The 18331-nt window shown below is 49.9% G+C and overlaps 3 protein-coding genes across 9 annotated transcripts in view; 2 read left to right on the forward strand and 1 right to left on the reverse strand.

Moving 5' to 3' along the window:
* Positions 1–4268, forward strand: part of ZNF385C (zinc finger protein 385C) — a 50831-nt gene extending 46563 nt beyond the window's left edge. For 2 of the 6 annotated variants that reach the window (XM_047707887.1, XM_047707889.1), the window contains exons 6-9: positions 1073–1366; positions 1915–2108; positions 2406–2516; positions 3001–4268. In XM_047707887.1, coding sequence (XP_047563843.1) covers positions 1073–1366; positions 1915–2108; positions 2406–2516; positions 3001–3237 — 836 coding nt within the window. In that variant the 3' untranslated portion in view covers positions 3238–4268. The remainder of the gene's footprint in view (positions 1–1072; positions 1367–1914; positions 2109–2405; positions 2517–3000) is intronic. The other 4 variants (XM_047707888.1, XM_047707891.1, XM_047707892.1 and 1 more) reach the window with 3 other exon arrangements.
* A 111-nt stretch (positions 4269–4379) lies between these two features.
* NKIRAS2 (NFKB inhibitor interacting Ras like 2) lies at positions 4380–8476 on the reverse strand. The gene is made up of 4 exons (XM_047707894.1): positions 8320–8476; positions 7254–7361; positions 6611–6852; positions 4380–5976 (listed from the first exon to the last, which is right to left on the reverse strand). The coding sequence occupies exons 2-4, from the start codon at positions 7345–7347 to the stop codon at positions 5737–5739; spliced, it is 576 nt and encodes a 191-aa protein (XP_047563850.1). The 5' UTR covers positions 7348–7361; positions 8320–8476; the 3' UTR covers positions 4380–5736.
* A 2418-nt stretch (positions 8477–10894) lies between these two features.
* DNAJC7 (DnaJ heat shock protein family (Hsp40) member C7) overlaps positions 10895–18331 on the forward strand; it is a 28878-nt gene continuing 21441 nt past the window's right edge. The window contains exons 1-2 of one of the 2 annotated variants that reach the window (XM_047707103.1): positions 11008–11110; positions 15025–15181. In XM_047707103.1, coding sequence (XP_047563059.1) covers positions 15153–15181 — 29 coding nt within the window. In that variant the 5' untranslated portion in view covers positions 11008–11110; positions 15025–15152. Of the gene's footprint in view, positions 11111–15024; positions 15182–18331 lie in introns of both variants that reach the window. The other variant, XM_047707102.1, reaches the window with a different exon arrangement.

Genomic DNA, 18331 nt, shown 5'->3' on the forward strand with positions numbered 1-18331 from the left:
TCATTGGATTAGGGCCCACCCCGGTCCTATGATCTCATCTTAACTACTTACATCTGCGAAGACACTGGTTCCACATAAGATCACATTCTGAGGTTTCAGGTAGACGTGAGTCTGGGGGCAACACTAGTCAACTACCTCCATCCCTCCCCTAAGTGATCTTGACTTTTCATGCCATTGATCAGTTGCCCTTGGTTTTGGTGAATCCTGTAGTACGGAGGTTTGGTGCCTGGCCTTTTCAGTGTTGCGTGTAGCTCTCTCTCATGTGACCATATGACTCTTTTTTAAAAAGATTTTATTTATTTATTTGAGGGAGAATGAGTGAGAGAGAGCATGAGAGAGGAGAAGGTTAGATGGAGAAGCAGACTCCCCAAGGAGCTGGGAGCCTGATGCGGGACTTGATCCTAGAAGTCTGGAAGCATGACCTGAGCTGAAGGCAGTTGCTCAACCAACTGAGCCACCCAGGCGCCCAACTCTTTTTTTTTTAATCCACTCTCCTGTTGTGGACATTTGGATAATTTCCAGTTTTGCCTTTTTTTTTTTTTTTTAAGATTCTATTTATTTGAGAGAAAGAGCATGAGCGAGGGGTAGGGGCAGAGGGACAGGGAGAAGCAGACTCCCCACTAAGTGTGGAGCAGAATGCGGGGCTCGATCCCAGGACCCTGAGATCATGACCTGAGCTGAAGGCAGATGCTCAACCAGCTGAGCCACTCGGGCGTCCTGGATAGTCTCCAGTTTTACGCTATTATGAATAGTGCTCTATGAATATCACAGTGCACCTTTTTTGTGACTTCCAGTTATTTAACAGTTAGATAATAACTCTAGGTTAGAGTATCAGGGCTGTGAGGGCTTTCTGAGACCCCCCTCTGTCTAACTTTATATTTTCAAATGGGAAGCTGAGCCCCAAAGAGGCCCAAGTTGGCCCAGTGAGTTAGTGGGAGAGTGGAGTCTGGATTTCACTGCTGCTCATTCCTACATCAGGGACCCTTCCCCTCTGCCATGCCACCCTTAATTTATCACTACTTAAAATCGTGGTCTCAAGATGATTCTTAACCAATGCCTTCTATCTCCCCAGCAGTTCCTGTGGCCCCTCCTCCTGGCCCCCAACTCCAGCCACCGCTGACTCCGGACCCCACACCCAGGGAGCCGGCCAACTCAGACCTCTTGGATGCTGCCTCCTCTTCCTCTTCTTCCTCTTGCCTACCCTGCTCCCCAGAGCCTGGGAGAGAGGCACCAGGGCCTGAGCCAGCAGCAGCTGCTGTGGGAAGCGGTGTGAGTGGGGAGAGCAGGATCGAGAAGGGGCGCCTCTATTGCCCCACGTGCAAGGTGACTGTGAACTCTGCCTCCCAGCTTCAGGCTCATAACACAGGTCAGTGCGCTGGAGTCTAGGGGAAGAGAGGGGCAGGCAGACAGCCCTCCCCAGCAGCAGGCAGGCTGGAGTTTCTGGGCATTTTGCTCAAGGGCTTGGTGACACAGGTGTTGTGTTCAGCTGTGATTGGGTGGACATTCTGGGTCCTCCAGCTGATGTGTGGGGCGGGAGAATTGGGAAGACAAGTCTCGGGCAGCACGAACTGAAGGATCCCTGGGAGGAGGCCGGAAACACCTCCTCCATCTGTCCTTAGGTCAGACCCAGACGGAAGGCAGGAGATGAGAGCAATGGGAAGCCAGGCAGTTCCGCTGCAAGAAGGCCTGGGGGTAGGGGGGTGGCTGGTGGAAACTACGGAAGCTGGGAGGACCTTGCGGAAGGGGGGGACGAGAACTCTTGGGTGGCTAAGGTGCGGGGAGCACTTGTGGGGAGCACTTGCGGAGCAGCCTGCAGGCTTGGCAGGGCAGCCAGACCGACCTAGTTCAGAGGGTTTCTCACGGCCCTTGCAGCCCCTCTTTGGAGCTGATGGGCTGTCTTCCCTCCTCCCTCAGGAGCCAAGCACCGGTGGATGGTGGAAGGTCAACGAGGTGCTCCCCGAAGGGGCCGAGGCCGCCCAGTGCCCCGGGGAGCTGGACACAAGGCCAAGAGAGTGGCAGGGGCTCAGGGGGTCCGACAGGGGCCCAGCCCCCCTTTTCACTGTGCTCTGTGTCAGCTCCAGGTCAATTCAGAGACCCAACTCAAGCAGGTGGGAGAAGCTAGGCCAAGACTGGGGCTGGGGCTGGAGCAGGGCTGAGGGGGTGGGACTGGTGCTGGGTGCGGGGAGGGAGCCAGCGGAGGAAGAGGAGCTCAAGACTGGAGGGACTATGGGATCCTGGTGGGCAAAGGCCAAATCTCACCTCCCCTTCCCAGGGTCACTCCATAAATGTATGTCCGACGTGTGGCTCATGGGTGGAGGGTTAGCTTGTTGAGGATGATTGGGTAGTGTGTGGGGGGGTCCTTGGGCTTCCTCATCCTGTTGCCAGTCTGTCTGTTTGTCTGTTAGCACCTGAGCAGCAGGAGGCACAAAGACCGCCTGGCTGGGAAGCCCCCCAAGCCGTCCAGCCAGCACAGCAAGCTGCAGAAACATGCGGCGCTGGCTGTGAGTATCCTCAAGGTATCTGTCTTCAGGCAACAGGGCTGGGGCCCGGGGCCTGCGGGGAGAGGGTGGGCCAGAAGGACAAGCTGGGGACTAGGGGGGAGGGCAGGAAGGAAGCCACCCCCTCACACCCCCTACAAGGCTGCCTGGGGTGAGGGAATGCTGGGCTGGGGTTCCCGGCCATCTTGGTATCTGCCTGAGGAATTTCTGGCGAGGTGGGCCGAGATAGTAATCTCAGGGTCAAGAGCGAGGGTTTGGGCGTGCATCTCCTAGAGACCATCTCTGCCCCCACCCCCCACAGGCTCCTTCCTCTGGGCAGGAAGACAGGTGGTGGAGAAAGCCCTTTGGAATGAGTTTTTGGGGGTGGGAAGGGAGGACTTAGGTTTGGAACCCTAAAAGGCACGTCTTTCCTGCAGCAGAAAGCCCAAGGATGGCACCCCGGGGGTGGGGGTGGGATTTTCCTGGGTCAGACTGTGTCCATTCCTCTCTCTCCTCTCTGCAGTCAAAACTGGCCTTGCAGAAGCAACTCACCAAGACGCTGGCGGCTCGCTTCCTGCCCAGCCCGATCCCCGCTGCGGCCGCCGCCATCTGTGCCCTGCCGGGGCCCCTGGCCCTCCGGCCTGCCCCCACAGCAGCTACCACCCTCTTCCCAGCTCCCATCCTGGGCCCAGCTCTGTTTCGTACCCCAGCAGGAGCCGTCCGCCCTGCCACGGGGCCCATCGTCTTCGCCCCCTACTAGGCTTCCTGGGGGAACCAGGGCCCATTTTCCAGCAGTTGCTGTCCCCTGCCTCCTCTTCCTTAGATGCCTCAGTTTCCTCCATCCCCCAGGAGATTGCCTTTTACAGCTGAGGGCTTCCTGTCCAATCTAGGAAGAGCTGGGCTAGTTTCAAGGGTACCTGCCCTTTACCCAGTTTGGATTAGGGAGTCCACTACTACCCGCCTGGCCCAAGGACCTTCCGTCCCCACCCTCCTTTTCCCGGCCTTCTCAGACTAGTGCTGGGTTCCCCTGCATTGCCCAGCCTAATTAATGGGGAGCAAACTGAGAAATCCCAAAGATCTATGCAAAATCCTAGCCCCAGCCCCATGGTGCTCTCGTCTCCCCCACTCAAGACCTATACCCCCATGGCCAAAGGCCCTAGGAATCTTAACTTTGAGCCTGGAGACAAGCCTGCGGGGGAGGCCGTCTCTTCACTGAATTCTCCAGGGAATCACTGGAAGTGGCAGATAGGTCTCAAGCTGGAGAGGGTTCAAGGCCATCTGGACAAGGTGACCCTGGGGGAGTGGAAGAAGACTGTGGAGGAGAAAGGGAGCAGTGTTGAGTGGGGGGGCAAAGCCAAGATGAGGCTGGGGCTGAAAGCTTTTGGGGTTCCTCTGCTCTGACAAGATGTGGCTAGGAGAGGGGTAGGTGAGGGTGATTTTCTGGCAGGGTCCAGTTTTTACAGAGGTGATCAACCCCACACAAGCTCTCTCCTCAGCCTTTTATCGGTTCCTTGTGAACCCCAGCTGGGTGGGGGGAGCACTAGGTCTCAGACTTCGGACCCAGCAAACACAACCCCTCCCACCTCAAGGATCCCAAAGAGCCTTCCCCTCTAGCTCCTCACCCCAAACTGGTCCCTAACACTAAATCCAGCTTCCCCTCCTTCCAGCCAGCACCCAGCCCCCTCACTGTGAAGCTGAGCGTTGGGATCCAGGATGACATACTCTCAAGAACCATTTTTGTGCTGTCAAAGTCAATGTCACAACCTCCATCTCTTCCACTCCCAGCTCTGCTCCTTCACCCCACAATATGGGACTTTACCGGTCTCCACCCATTATCTGTTCTTTTTTTTTTTTTTTAGATGTGTCCAATGGGAGGACAAGAAGGGGGGAGGGGAGGGAAACTTTTTGATAACAGTTGTGATTTTATTGTGTCCAATGCATCAATAAATGAATTCAAGCCCGAGTCTGTATATGCCCTACCTCAACTCGCCCAGCCTTGGGCAGGCTGCCCTACTCTTGGGGAGAAGAGGCGTGTACTAGAGGTCACTGGCTCCCGTGTCTCAGCTATGCTGGGTGTGCACACGAGGAGCATGACGTGGACACAGGAAGTTGTGGGTGACAAGTGTAACCACCCTTCCGAGTCCCAACAGATCTGTCAGCTCCTGAGAAGCTGCTACTGGTTTGCCTTGTTCTGTTCAGGCATCTGAGGTAAGGAGGGGTGGAGGAGCACCTTGTCCAATCTTCACCATGGCAGCAGGCAGAGAAACACAAGTAATTTATAAATAGAAGTCCAGCTCTGAGCTGAAAACAACCACAGGAAGGGGTGAAGACCAGGCCCCACTGGTGTGAGGTCCGCGGACTGGACACTGGATGGCCACGGCACTCCTGCCCCCTGGTGGTTGGGGGGAGCAGTGTCTCAGCCTCCAGGGCCAGGAGGCATAGCACCTTGAAGAGGGAGAAGCCAAGGGCACAGTAACGGCCAGCCCCAAGCCAGAGGCATGATAAAATCTGAGGGCTGGAGAGGATCCAGAAGATCATCTAAGCAACTCCCATCACCTTACAGATGAGAAAACTGAAACCCAGAGAGGGGAAAGTCCTTGCAGGCTCCCAAAGCCAGCTGGTGAAGCCCAACCATCACTCCATCCCATCTCAGCCAACAGGGGCCATGAGCTCCCTGAGCAGGAAGAGGAAGCAAAACAACTGAGGAGGGGAAGAGTGAAAGCGGAAAATTACACCTCCCAGGAGGCTGGCTTCTTCCAGCCAGGGAGAGGATAGTCAGAGCTGGACTCCAGCAGGCACACGCATGCACACATCTACAAACACATACGCCTTTCTCCAGAGTCCAGGCTGGTGCCGTGAGTGTGAGTGTGTGCGCATGTGTGTGTGCCTGTCCCTAGCAGGAAACCCACAGGTGAGGGGACCCCGTGACTGGAACCAGAGCCTGGACCGGGCACTTCTGCATGGCAGTTCTGCTTCCCACTCAGGGCACGTGGTAGGGGACACTGACCCACAACTGCCCCAGGTCACAGCAGCACAGGGATGATGAATGCTGGACAGGACGGGGCTTGGGGCGGGGGGGACTAGCCTAGATTATCTGCACTTCCCCGAGCTGAGAGGGAGCGAAAGTGACCTGAGCCTGGGAGAGCCCAGCTGCCTGGCCTGGGAAGGACAGCTTTGCCTAACCCCACCCCTAGACACATCTTCCAGAGTCCCAGCAGCTGGAATGAGGCTGGGAAGGTGGAGAAGGGATGGCGGCTCTTCAGCCATCCAAGGAGCCGCTGCCCTTGTTCTTGCGGCTGAGGGGAAAAGCAGACTTGCTCTGGGGCTGGGTCATCTTGCTGGCCAGGTAGACGAAGGGCTCCAGCAGGGAGCGGCGGTCGGCCACAGACACCTCCCACAGCTTCACCTTCTCGGACTTGGCCCAGTGCTGAGCCACATCTGGGTCGACACGCCGCTGCTCCTGCAGGTCACACTTGTTGCCCAGGACCACGATGGTGACCTTGGGAAGATGGACAGAGTAGAGACCTGAGGTTGTACCGTGGACCTCAGGCCTGGGTGTGACGGCAGACATCTACCTAGGAGTCCTAAGACGAGCAAAAGTCTCACTGGCTAATGTTTCACCTCTTCCTAGATCAGAAACAATGACTAGAGAGAGGGAGATGGTTGCTTTGTCCTCTCCTTCCTCCACTGAAATTCTGGCCTCATTTACCCTCCCTCCAGGAGTTCCCTTACAAGCCCTCTATCTCCTATGCCTGCCCATTACAAGCAATCACTCTGTCTAAACACCTGGTAAGGGAGCATCCCCCAAATTCCTACAGCTTATAGGGGGGATTCGGGAACAGAAGGGCCTTCACAGCTAAGAGCAAGGAAGCATCTTCAAGAAAGATTAGTGGGGGCTTCTAGGGTTAGGTCAGGAACCCCTGAAATTAAAGGAAAGCCTCTCTGGTCAAGCTGCCTCAGCACATGGCTGCCTCCAGGGGGAAGACCGCCTCCCGTGGCCTCCATCCATCCCCCATCTAGCTCCCACCCCACTTCCTGGGATACGAATGAAAATCAGAGCCATGCCAGGCTCCCCAAAGCCAGCCCAGGGTCCACTCCTGCTCATCACCAGTGTCCCCCACCCCTTCACACACCTCCTTCTTGTCCTTGGATTTGTCGATCTCCTTCTTGAGCAGCTCCACACGCTGAAAGGACTCTCGGCTGTCCGTGCTGTAGACCAGGACATAGCCGTCAGTGCAGGAGAAGCAGTGCCGGGGCAGCTCAGCCCCATCTCGGAGCCCCCGGGTGTCGTAGAAACGCACCTGCTCCCTCACACCCCGGTCGGTCTCAATGGAGCCCACGTAGATGTCTTCCTGGGTCTCAATCATCTCAGAACCTGGGATAAGATGAAGAGAAAAGTTGTTTGTAGAGAGAAGGCAGATGGAAAATATGAGGGACTGAGTATATCCTAACAGGCTTAACCAGCCCGAGAGAGAAGGAGATGGACAGTCCAGCAGGACTGGATGACTTGGGGGGGCGGGAAGCAGGAAACAGACATTAACCTCATGCTAATCCCATGCTAAGCAAAAGTGTGACTTGAGAACTTTTCCTCCCTGTCTCAAGTATTGGGTTTCCTCTCTTTGGATTTCAATATGCTAGGGTTGGGGTCGTTATGCAGATTTTACTCTGTGGGGTGTAATAACCACTACCAGCAGCTTTTAGCCTTTTCGTGTTGTGATCAAATCCTACTTATTCTTCAATTTCTTTTACCATTCCCCCACCCCCAACAACACTCACCTACTACATGGTTCCCATACAGAAGCTGCTCCAGGATTGAAGTTTTGCCCACAGATGCCTGGCCACACACGACCACCTTGCAGCTCTTCCCCATGCTTAGCCTTCAACCTTGAAAAGCAGAAGCATACTTGGTGAGGTGGGATGAAAACAGGGCAGATCTCCCGTAACCGAGAGCCCAGGATCTGCACAGAATACACGGCCTCAGGGATGGAGCAACGTCTGTCCCCTCCTAGGGTCAGGGTGTACTGGAATGATATGTCTATGTCCACTGATGGACAGTGAGCTATAATTTATTCATCTTTGTTATAAGCAGTACAGGGCCAGTAACTGGCTCAGGGCAGGTTGTCGGTAAATGCTGCCATAAAGGGAGAAGAGTCTCTGGTTTAAAGGAGCCACTGCCCAGGCTCCCTTCTGTGCACAGGATGTGGAAGACCAGTTGCTGAAGGGAGCGCCGGCTCAGCTTCCGGTCTTGAACCATGACTCCATGGAGAGATAAGCAGGAATGCTATTCCCTGTGGATCTGTCTCAAGCCACTCCCTAGGGAAAGTGAGCAAATAAGGAGAGTATTTTGCCTTCTTGTACGATTTACCTGGACAGCAACTAATTCTAATTCCCAGTCAAGTCAATGGCTAAGATGAACATCAGACAGGAAGGAAAAGAGTGAAAGAATCTAAGGGGAAAAGGCTTTGGAAAGGGGAAAAGATGTGCTGCCCTTGGACTGACAAAGCAGAATGAGAAGGCTCAGACACAGAAACCCCTTCTCCGAAGAGGTCCCAGAGAGAGATCTCGTCGAAGGCATCCCAAACACAGGCTTCCAAGAAGGAACCCCCGACCAAGACTGCCCCAGAGAACAGATACAGATGTTCCCGAAAGATGTCCCAAACAGAGACCTGTCAAGTAAAATCCTGATACAGATCCTTCCTCCCGCCTGCGGGGCCCGCAACTAAGGGACACCCCTAAGAGAGACTGCCAGAGGGCTTCCGCCACCGATTTCCCCCCGAGGGAATCGGAGACAGAGGCCCGCCACCTAAGGGGGCGCGGACGCAGTGGCCTCCCAGCTCCGTACCTCCCGGAGCCCTCGCAGCACCCCGGCCGGGCCCCTCCAGGAGCGCCGGGACCAGGGGAGGGGCAGCACAGCCACAAGGACTCCGCTTTTCCTCCGGGGTCCTTCCAGGCTCCGTCCGGCCCCGCCCCCCCAGCTTCCGTCCGGCGTGACCAATTCCGGCGGCGGCCAGCGGGAGCCGGACACACAGCGCCCCCAGAGGCCGGCGGGGAGAATGATGGGACCTGGGTGCGCTGTGCACCTGAGCGCACGGTTCTAGGCTCCCTGGAGCGAGGTGCCAGTGTCTCTGATGCCCAGATGTTCTTTCTCTAAAGACTACCATAGTGCAGTAACACTTCTTTTATTCAATCGTTTATTCGTCAGATGTCTTCTGAAGACCTACTCTGTGCCAGGTACAAAACCACATGCTGAGAGAAAAATGGACAAATTAGAAGGTCACGGTCGGGAGGAGCTAGACATCTAAACCAACAGTTACAGTACAGCGCAGTGAGAACTATTACGGAGGTGCTGTGGGAACACAGCAAAGGGCATTTAACTTCAGGGACAGCGGGCATCACGGAAAACTTCCTGGAGGAGGTTATGTCTGTTTTGAGATTTGAAGGGTGTGGAAGGAAAGGGTGGAGGAAACCAGCAAAAGTCATGGCATTTTCTGGAACTACAAGTATTTGGGGTCAATACTGATGGTCGAAAGGAGGCAAATAATCAAAGACTTTGTGTGGTAGGTCAAAGAGTTCAAGCTGTATCCTAACAGCGGTGGAAAGCCATTGATAGATTTTATGCCGATGAAGTGGCATGATCACTTTTTGCTTTTAAGAAAGTCATTGGTAATCGCCTCTTGGCCTTTTGGCTAAGATCAAGTGTAGAAAGTCATTGGTAGGAGAAGAAAAATGAAGGGAGATGAGACTGGGGGCCTGTTAGATGACTAAGGTAGTATTACAAGTTTTTAAAATAAAAGTGATGAGAGCCTGAATTGGGATGGAACAGAGAGAGATAGATTGAGAAGACACTGGGTAGGAGAATCACAAGGCTTGGTGACAAATTGGGAATCAGGAGTAAGAAAGAGGGAGTTTATCATGTCTCCTATCTTTCTAACTTGGTGGCCAGTTGCATGGTGAATCCATTTGGCAAGATATGGAATTCTTTATAAAAAGAGACTCAAGTACTGCATTTGTTTCTTCTTTTGTTGAAAAGTGGGGAGAGAATGACACGTTCAACCTAAATATATTATGTCTCCAGGGTTTGTGAAACACCCAAGAGACCCAGTAGATAATTGGATATAGAGATCTAGAATTCACAAATGAGAAGTCTAGGTTAGAAATATCAACAGAGTTCAGTGTCATCTACTCTCATTACGAGAGTAAATGAGTTGGCTTAGATACAAACAACACGGGGGAAGATAGTCTAAAAACAGGTTGGCTTCCGCAGTAGATGGTAGACTATGAGCCACTGGCAGACAGGGCAATGGTCTGTGAGTCTGTGCCCTCCCAAACTAGCACAAAATAGGCACTTTGGAGAGGCTAATGAATGACTGGCTGGCTGAATGACTTCTCTCTTCCCACCCACTGTGCTTTCCCGTCCTTCCCTACCCCGTGGTGGGTGTGGTTTCTGCCCCCTTAGCACTGTGATAAGCAGGACCTTGGAAGAAGCCTACTGAGAATGGCACATACTAGGGAGGAATGGAGGAAAGGAGTCCATCCTTTTTAAATTCACTTGCCCCCTTCTTATTTTAGTTCCTCTTAACTCTAAAAATTTAACCTCAAACTCCCCTAATTTAACCTCAGGAAACTCCAGTTTAATTCATACCCACAAAAACTATTGGTTTGGGTGAGGGAGGTACTACAAACGTGATTAAGCTGTGTCCTTGCCCTGTCCGAGTTCCCAGTCCAGACTGCATTCAGCAAGACAAGGGTGCTGAGCAGGGTGTTTCTATAAAGGGTGAGAGTACTGGGGACACTATGGAGCAGGGACCTCACCCTGCGAGCTGCCTTATAAACTCCAGGGCAGGGTCTGGGGCGCCGTGCCACCCTCCCTAGACTTAATGCTGAGATGGCACTCCCAGGCAGTCGACATGAAAGCAGCCTCATAAAAGGGTCAGCGTCATTAGGGTGATGAACCAGTTGTTGCTTGGAGATCCAGAGGGGATGAAAGGCGCGGGGTGAAGACGCCCTGCGTTCCCCTGGCTTGGTTGGGCAGGGCTTCCAAGGGCCGATGAAAGCTGAGGGACCTGGGCTCAAAGTGTGTCTTCTTGCCTTTCCTGGAAGGAAGCTGTGGACACACTCCGAGGTCGGGAAGGTAGTAGTGGGAGATCTTTCCCTCCGGAGTCCTGGGTCATCGAGTCCTCAACCCAACTTAGACTGTCCTGCACCTTACGGGAGACGCTCTACGATTGCAAGTTGCTATGGCAACGAAGCTTTCAGCATACTGAGGACAACTCAGGCCTAGAGAGGCGTCACCCTCCTTATCCCCCCCACTTCCGACCCACGGATAAAGTGGCGCCCCCTACGCACAGGAACGGTCCCTGGGCCCCCGCCCCAGCGCGGAGACCACCGTGGACCTCCGGGGGCGGGAGGCCGCTCTGGCCCCAAGCAGAGCCTCTCGCTGGTAGACGGGCCCGAGGGGGCCTCTCTGGGCGCAGCGCTGCTGAGCTGCTCGATGCTCCAGCCGGAAGTGCTCTTCACCGCCTGCCTCCCACCCGCCTCTCTGGTCCCGGCGGTAAGATGGCGGCTGCCGCGGAGTGCGATGTGGTAATGGCGGCGACCGAGCCAGAGCTGCACGACGATGAGGAAGCGAAGAGGTAACCGGGTAGCGGGGGAGTGGAAGGGGCGAGCTTCAGCTCCATGACCCCGGGAAACCCGTCCCTGCCATGATGCGACCCCTGTTGAGGCGATGCCCCGCCCTCCGCGACCCGACCCCCCCCCTCCCATTTGAGAGAAGTCCGGATAGACCCTCTGAAGGGGCGCTCCCGGAGGTCGGCCCTCCCCTCCTGCTTCCGCCTGGTTGGGGAGCAGAGGCACAGCCTTGTTCTCCAGCCAGGAGGAACGTCGCTCTTATTGTAGAGGTCGGGTCTTTTAGGGGAATCTCAGAGGTCTGTTGTGGGGTGGGGGAGGCTGCGCGGCGACGATGACGACTTCCTTACATCGCCCCCCCGGCCCCCCTTCTCTTGTTAACTTCTGTGCATTGTTGTCTGCCAGCACTTTGCATCTCCAAAGCCCTTGTTCTCTTCACCCCCTGTTCTCACCCCCACTGTTCAGTAATGTACCCCAGCGACCACTAGGCTGGGTCCGAGTGTGTCTCCATTATTGACCTGGTGTCCCTTCCCCGTACCCCAGAAGTCGGAGATGAAAGAGAAAGAAGGAAGAAGAGTGAGGGCCTTCTCTCGTGCTCTGCACGTCAAACTCCTGCCCCTCCGTCCTTCCGGAGGAAGATCCTCATTCTTCCCAGGGCTGTGCTTTCTTAAGTTAAACAGCAGAGAGGAAGGCAACTGTTTGGGCGCTGTTGGCACTGTTGGGCAGCCGCAGTGGCTCGAGATTGCCAGTCTGGACTAGCCAAGGGAGCTGCTGAGTGAGTGGTTTTCGAGAACACTCTGGATTCTGGCTACAGCTAAGGCAGGCTGTTGGAAGTGGGTTGGAACACGATTGTGGGTAGTTATACTTGTCCTAATCCTGAAGGAGAGTTAAGGAAAAGGTTCGGAAAGCCCGGAGCCCTTTCCTATCAACTGCAGATTAATTGACTACAAGTCCCTCAGTCTCCTTCCCTCATCTTTCATGGCTTTGTACTAAACCCTGTATGGCTTCAGTCTGGCTTCATGAGATTGGAAACCAGGATTCTTGAGAATTTTTTACTATCCAAGTTAGAAATACAGGAGGTGCTCACTATGGCGGAATGAATAGTAACCAAGCTTCAGGGTAGTTTACTGCACCCTGTGTCCCCAGATCTCTTGAGAACTGAGAGACTTGACAAAGTGTGTAGTAAGCCCCAGGGATAATCAGAGAAGGCAGGATACCAGAGTCTAGTCTGTTCTTAGTTTTGAGTTTTCACGTCATACCTAGTTCTTCTCAGGTGTTTAGAATTAAGCATCAGTGAGGAACTACCTAACGAGAAACAACCCCCACCCATCTCAACCCCCCACAGACAGAGCTTACATTAATTGCAAGAATTTACTTGGTATCATGAAGAGTTCAGTGGGGGTGTTTTGTGTGCTATAAATAGGGACCTGGGCTATATGTAGTAATTTGAAAAAACCTTCACCTACTTAGTATAGATCTTTGTGCCTAATTGGAGTTTTACTTCAAAGCCCTCTGTCTAAAGCAGGTCCTTTTTTAAACAAACAAACAAACAACAGAAGTTATAGTAAATGAGCCTGAAGTTGTATTAAGAAATGGAAAATAGGTGATGCTGTAACATGACCACATCACACAATAATACAGTAATTGGTAGCAGTACAGCAGGATAAGGAGGGGTGTTGACTTAGGTTAACTGCCTTACTTCGTAGAATTTAAGATGTCCTTGAGTGTAAAATGCATAGTTGTTTTATCTACCACTGAGGAAAAGTACTGTAAATTTAAATATGAAAAAAATATCTCTGTTAAATAGACTTATATTATACATAATACATATTTATATAGATCTCTTTTAATTATAATAAGACATGGATATTTATTATATACAACTTAGGTGAGCAAATCGAAAGGAAAATATAGTGAAATAAAAATCACATTTTTACTTCCTGCCATATAAGGCATCCTTAGGAGAGTAAACACTAGGCTCTTGTTAATAAGAAAAAGACTTGTTTATGTATGCTTTTCCAGTGCTGAAAATTGTGTGATGATGTAGAAGTTCGGGAGGAAGGTGGTTTTACATTTTTCATGTATCCTGTAATCCTGTGTAGCCATAGCAGGGCATGGGATAGGGACATCCCTTACAGATGCCCTTTAGTCATTTGGCCAAGTCTGTGTCTCTTGTTACAGTCCTGCTACTAGTTCACTTGGGGACACAGGAGTTGATGGGTCTCTTGGGTTGTTTTTGTGCAGTCCAACAAGGAGTCCTTCCTTCCTTGCATCTTGGCTCAAGGGCATGCTGCCGCTGCTCAATTGTTACAGTCCCACAGGGGCAAAGTGAGAAGAGCTTTCAAGACGTGGGGACTCACGGTTGCAGCATTTTAAACGGCTAAATGTTTTATTTCATTAGCTTTAGTGTCTCTAGAGAGAAAAGAAATTGACTTTTTTTTTTTTTTTTTGGGCTGTCACTCTGACAAAGTTCTTTTCCCCCCATAGCAGCTGAGAGGCTAAAATAAAAGATGTATTAGTTGGCACTCCAAAATAGATCAGGGTTCTGAACATGAAGATGATTTATTTCTCTTTGCCCACCAGAATAGAGAAAGCTACTTGGGGAGCCAGAGAGCTAAATTTCAGAGGTTTTACAATTCAGCTAATTTAATTTAATTTCAAGCGTTACACTTTTCTGGGAAGTTGCTGACTGCTTTATCTGATATATGAATTCCTGTTTCCAGTGAAGGCTCTCTGGTCACATTTCCTGGGCTAGGGAGGTATCTGTAGGTAGTCTTTATTATGGTAAAGTCGAAGGATTTTAAGTTGCTCATCAATAGAGGAAACACTTCTGTGTCTCAGCATGTATCCAGCGTGACTGGATAATAGGGTCCAAAGGAACCAATGGAAGCTGTAGATTTAGGAAATAGAACATACTTATCAGATTCCTTGATCTGATTATCTCTGTGTCTGTTTTCATGGTGGACTCAAGCAAGAACATTAGGTCCTTTCTTGGTATCCAGGTATCTAAACTCTGTAGAGTTTGTCTTTTATTTCTCAATTCATGTTGGTGGTGGGAAGCACTGAACCCTGAATCCATATCTCCGGGTCTTCTGCAGTTGCTGTTTATTTACTACAGCTTCCTGGGACATTTTGGAGTTCATGGCCATAACTGAAGAGCTTGTGGGGATGCCCTCCCCAGCTCTTCTTCCTCTGTTTTAAATTCTTAGGGATTTGTCTCTCTAAATTTTCTCTTGAAGTTCCAGGGTAGGCAGCTAAACATTTCAGTAAGCACACAGACTGAAGGGGATATTATCTTTGACCTTAAATTCAAGTCAGTGAAAACACTGCTTTCACCCTTCATTTTCATGTTGGTATACTTTAAATGTGGGGTCAGAGGTGGAGAAATGGGAGGCGGGACAAATAAGTCAGGTTATGGAAAGGATAAAGTTAGGAATACAGAATCCTGAAACCAGGATTGAACTTGATTGATTAATTGATTAATTGAACCTGATGTTAACAAGTGGTGAAATTGTTAAATCAGGGGAGCCTAGCTGGCTCAGTTGATAGAGCATATGACTCTTGTTCTTGTGGTTGTGAGTTCCATTCCCATGTTGGGTGTAGAGATTACTTAAACATCTTTTAAAAAGTTGTTAAATCATAAATGGAGTTAAGGTAGAGTGCAGAGGAAGAGTCTCTCTGTCCTTGCTGCTTTAATTCAGGTCCACATACTGACCAGAACCAGAAACCAAATTGAGCCAAGTCGAATGGCAGTTGCTCTAGTGTCTAGTCCATTCCCAACGACCAGAAATCTGATTGGCTTAAAACTCAGGCTTATTGAACATTCTAGCCAATCAGGGATGAGTGTAGTCATTGAAGCTAGTATTTTAAAAGTTTTTAAAAGCTGAGTACTGGGCACTTGCCTTTGGTTTTTTTTCTCTAGGACTTTAGAAGATTGGAGAACAATGGTCAGCGGCTACCTAGGTGCCTTGGTCTGATGCACAGTCCCTCTGAGAGCCCATTTCTCCCTTACTCCACTAATGTTTGGTCCCTTTTCTTCAGTGCTGAGTGATGTGGAAGTTACTTAGAGGTCGTTCCAGGTATTCTTTTAAACTCTCTGAATTTCAGCAGTAAGAGCAGGATTCATTGCACAAGTTATCTTAATGCTATTCATTTTATTGGACTGAAAATTTTTTCCCTTCCCCCATCTAAATCAAAATAGCAGTTCCTGTGTTTTATCCCACCATTGGCAGAGGTGTGAGTGTTTGAGACTTTTGAGAATGAAAATATGAAGAGGAGGGATGCCTGGGTGGCTCAGTGGGTTAAAGCCTCTGCCTTCGGCTCAGGTCATGATCCCAGGGTCCTGGAATAGAGCCCCACATGGCTCTCTGCTCAGCAGGGAGCCTGCTTCTCCCTCTCTCTCTGCCTGCCTCTCTGCCTCCTTGTGATCTCTGTCTGTCAAATAAATAAATAAAATCTTTAAAAAAAAAAAAGAAAAAGAAAATATGAAGAGGAATATTTGACTTTCAGAGTCTAATTCTGACCCCTAATATTCTGTGTCTCATTTTTGTGGGGAGACCAGATTGTCAGATAAGCAAAGTGTTAACCATCTCTTTTGATTTTATTATTAGGCTTTTGGGGAGGGTATATCAGGCAAGCAACATTTTTCTCTTATTCTTGGGAGTTTCTGTCCTGCAAGTTCTTCCTCCAACAGTTTGCTCCAAGTTACGTAAGGAACCTGTTAAAGTAAGGAACCAAGATAACTTTATTTTAGTATTTTTTGTGAGAACTTTAGAAGCCACATACCAGTTGACAATCTAGACTCCCCACTCTGGTTCCCACTTCCACCCCTCGCTCCCCCCAAAACTCAGAAAGCAGCCTTTTTCTTAATTATAGTTCCTTAGTTCTAGATTTTTGTTGGGTGCTAATGTCCCAATGAGGCTAGTAGGAGATCTCACAGAGTAGGGAACCGAGGGATAGAAAATGGTGGGTTTGGGGGTATGTTATGAAAACAAGACTGACTGTTGCTGAGAGGCCAGGACTTATGTCCTCAGATTGGCTTCTGAGAAGTTTCTCAGAGGCAGCATTATGGTTGGGTCTCCTCTCCCCTGGAGTAAAGGTTAGGTAGATGCCAGCTTGTGACACCTCCCATTTAAGGAACTAGCATAAATATATTGTGGTTGAGTCAACTTTCATGGGAATATCTTTCTGTGGGCAACAATAGGATTTCTGTCTGGGTCAGTTGATTAGTTGATTGCTTTTTCCCCCCACACTGAATAAGACATTGCCAACTCCAGTGTGTTGCCTGGTGTCCTTCCCTACTTGAGCAGTAGAGAGTGCTGCTGCCTTGTGTAGACTTTATCTGTGACTCCCCTTGGTCCTTTCTGGCTCTGCCCCTGTTGAGGCATACCTCCCTCCCCCCACAATGTTCAGAAAGAGAACAACTTGAACTGGTATGTTAATGAGTTTTCTTCATCTTTGTCTCCTCCCCTCTTTTTGGGAGAAGGATTGGTATTTTAATTATGTTTTAAAGTGAAAATAGAAGCTGTTTATTCTAAAGCAAAGGTAAAGGAAGGTGGGTAGCTCACTTTTACCACCTGGTGGAGAACCCACCCTCTGTTTTCTCTGGACCATTTTGAAGCCTTCATTCATACCCAGTATATAGCACCTTGCATTCAGCAAGCACTGAGTCCGTGGAATTGCTCCACCTACCTATATAGATAAAACTTGTCATTTCATCCATAGACTAGTTAGAAAACGAAGAAAGAATAGTATGTGTTTGGTAAGATGGAATAAAAGGCTCCCGGGCTGCTTTTACTTATTCTCTCATGGAGGTCAGAGAGAGTACAACATGAAACAGGCCCTCTGACATGCCTTTGGGGACAAGAGGTCTTGGGCTGTGGGAAGGAGGAAGGAATTTCTACTCTGAGACTGGCCAAGATCCCGTAAATTCTAAAGGGTGGAGGATGTTTCTAGATCAAAGAACAGCTAGTATACTTGACTGAATAAGAGAAATGGGTGCAGCAGTCACAGAGTGAAGGTGACATTTTGGAAGTAGTAAATACAGTAAGAATGCCTAAAGGATATTTGACTTAGGGACAGTATAAAGTATTATTGTTAATAGGTAGCTTTTTCTGAGATTCTTCCTGCCAGTAGAATGGTCTCCAGAAGCCAAGGCCCTGAAACACTCCTCTGTGCTCTAACAAAAGAAATCATCTTGTCCTGAGTTGTATTTTTAGCAGTTAGATTTTTCTTCCACATCAAAAGTAGCCGAATACATCAAGAAAATGCAAAAAAGAGAAAAAAAATCTCATTCAAGCTTCTGTATCTCTTTTGATTTAAAGTTTTTTTTTTTTTTTTAAGATTTTATATATTTATTTGACAGAGCGAGACAGCGAGAGAGAGAATACAAGCAAGGGGAGTAGGAGAAGGAGAAGCAGGCTTCCTGACCAATGTGGGGCTCCATCCCAGGACCCTGGGATTTTGACCTGAGCTGAAGGCAGACATTTAACGACTGAGCCACCCAGGCGCACCTTGATTTAAAGTATTATTAATGGCTATTAGAAGAGCTGAACTTGGGGCGCCTGGGTGTCTCAGTAGGTTAAGCCTCTGCCTTTCAGCTCAGGTCCTGATCTCAGGGTCTTGGGATCAAGCCCCGCAGCATTGGGCTCTCTGCTCAGCAGGGAGCCTGCTTCTCCTCCCTCCCCTCTCTGCCCGCCTCTCTGCCTACTTGTGATCTGTCTGTCAAATAAATAAAATCTTAAAAAAAAAAAAAAAGAAGAAGAAGAAGACCTGGACTTTATCAAAAATATATTATTCTAGCCAAATACTTGAAATAAGTAAAAACAGGTGTGTTTTTCTCCTAAAAAAATCTAATCCACATTTCCTAAGTTGCAGATGTTATAGAATAGTGAACTGTTCTAGTCCTTTTTTTTTTTTTTTTAAGATTTTATTTATTTATTTGATAGCAGAAGCAGCAAGGAGAAGCAGGCTTCCTGCTGAGCAGGGAACCCAGGGCCAGAGCTCAATCCCAGCACCCTGGGATCACACCTCAGCCAAAGGCAGACGGTTAATAGACTGAACCACCTAGGCGCTGCACTTTTTTTTTTTTTTAATGCAGAGTTAATAAACCTTAAAGTGACACTGTACAGATACTGAAGCATCTCATCCCCATTTTAATAATACACAAATACATGAAATGTGAAGCATTTCCAAAGAGAACTCAGTCATATTGAGGGCGTTTTCCCAAA

This window comes from Lutra lutra, chromosome 16 (genome assembly GCF_902655055.1).
Source record: "Lutra lutra chromosome 16, mLutLut1.2, whole genome shotgun sequence".
Classification (NCBI taxonomy): Eukaryota; Metazoa; Chordata; class Mammalia; order Carnivora; family Mustelidae; genus Lutra; species Lutra lutra.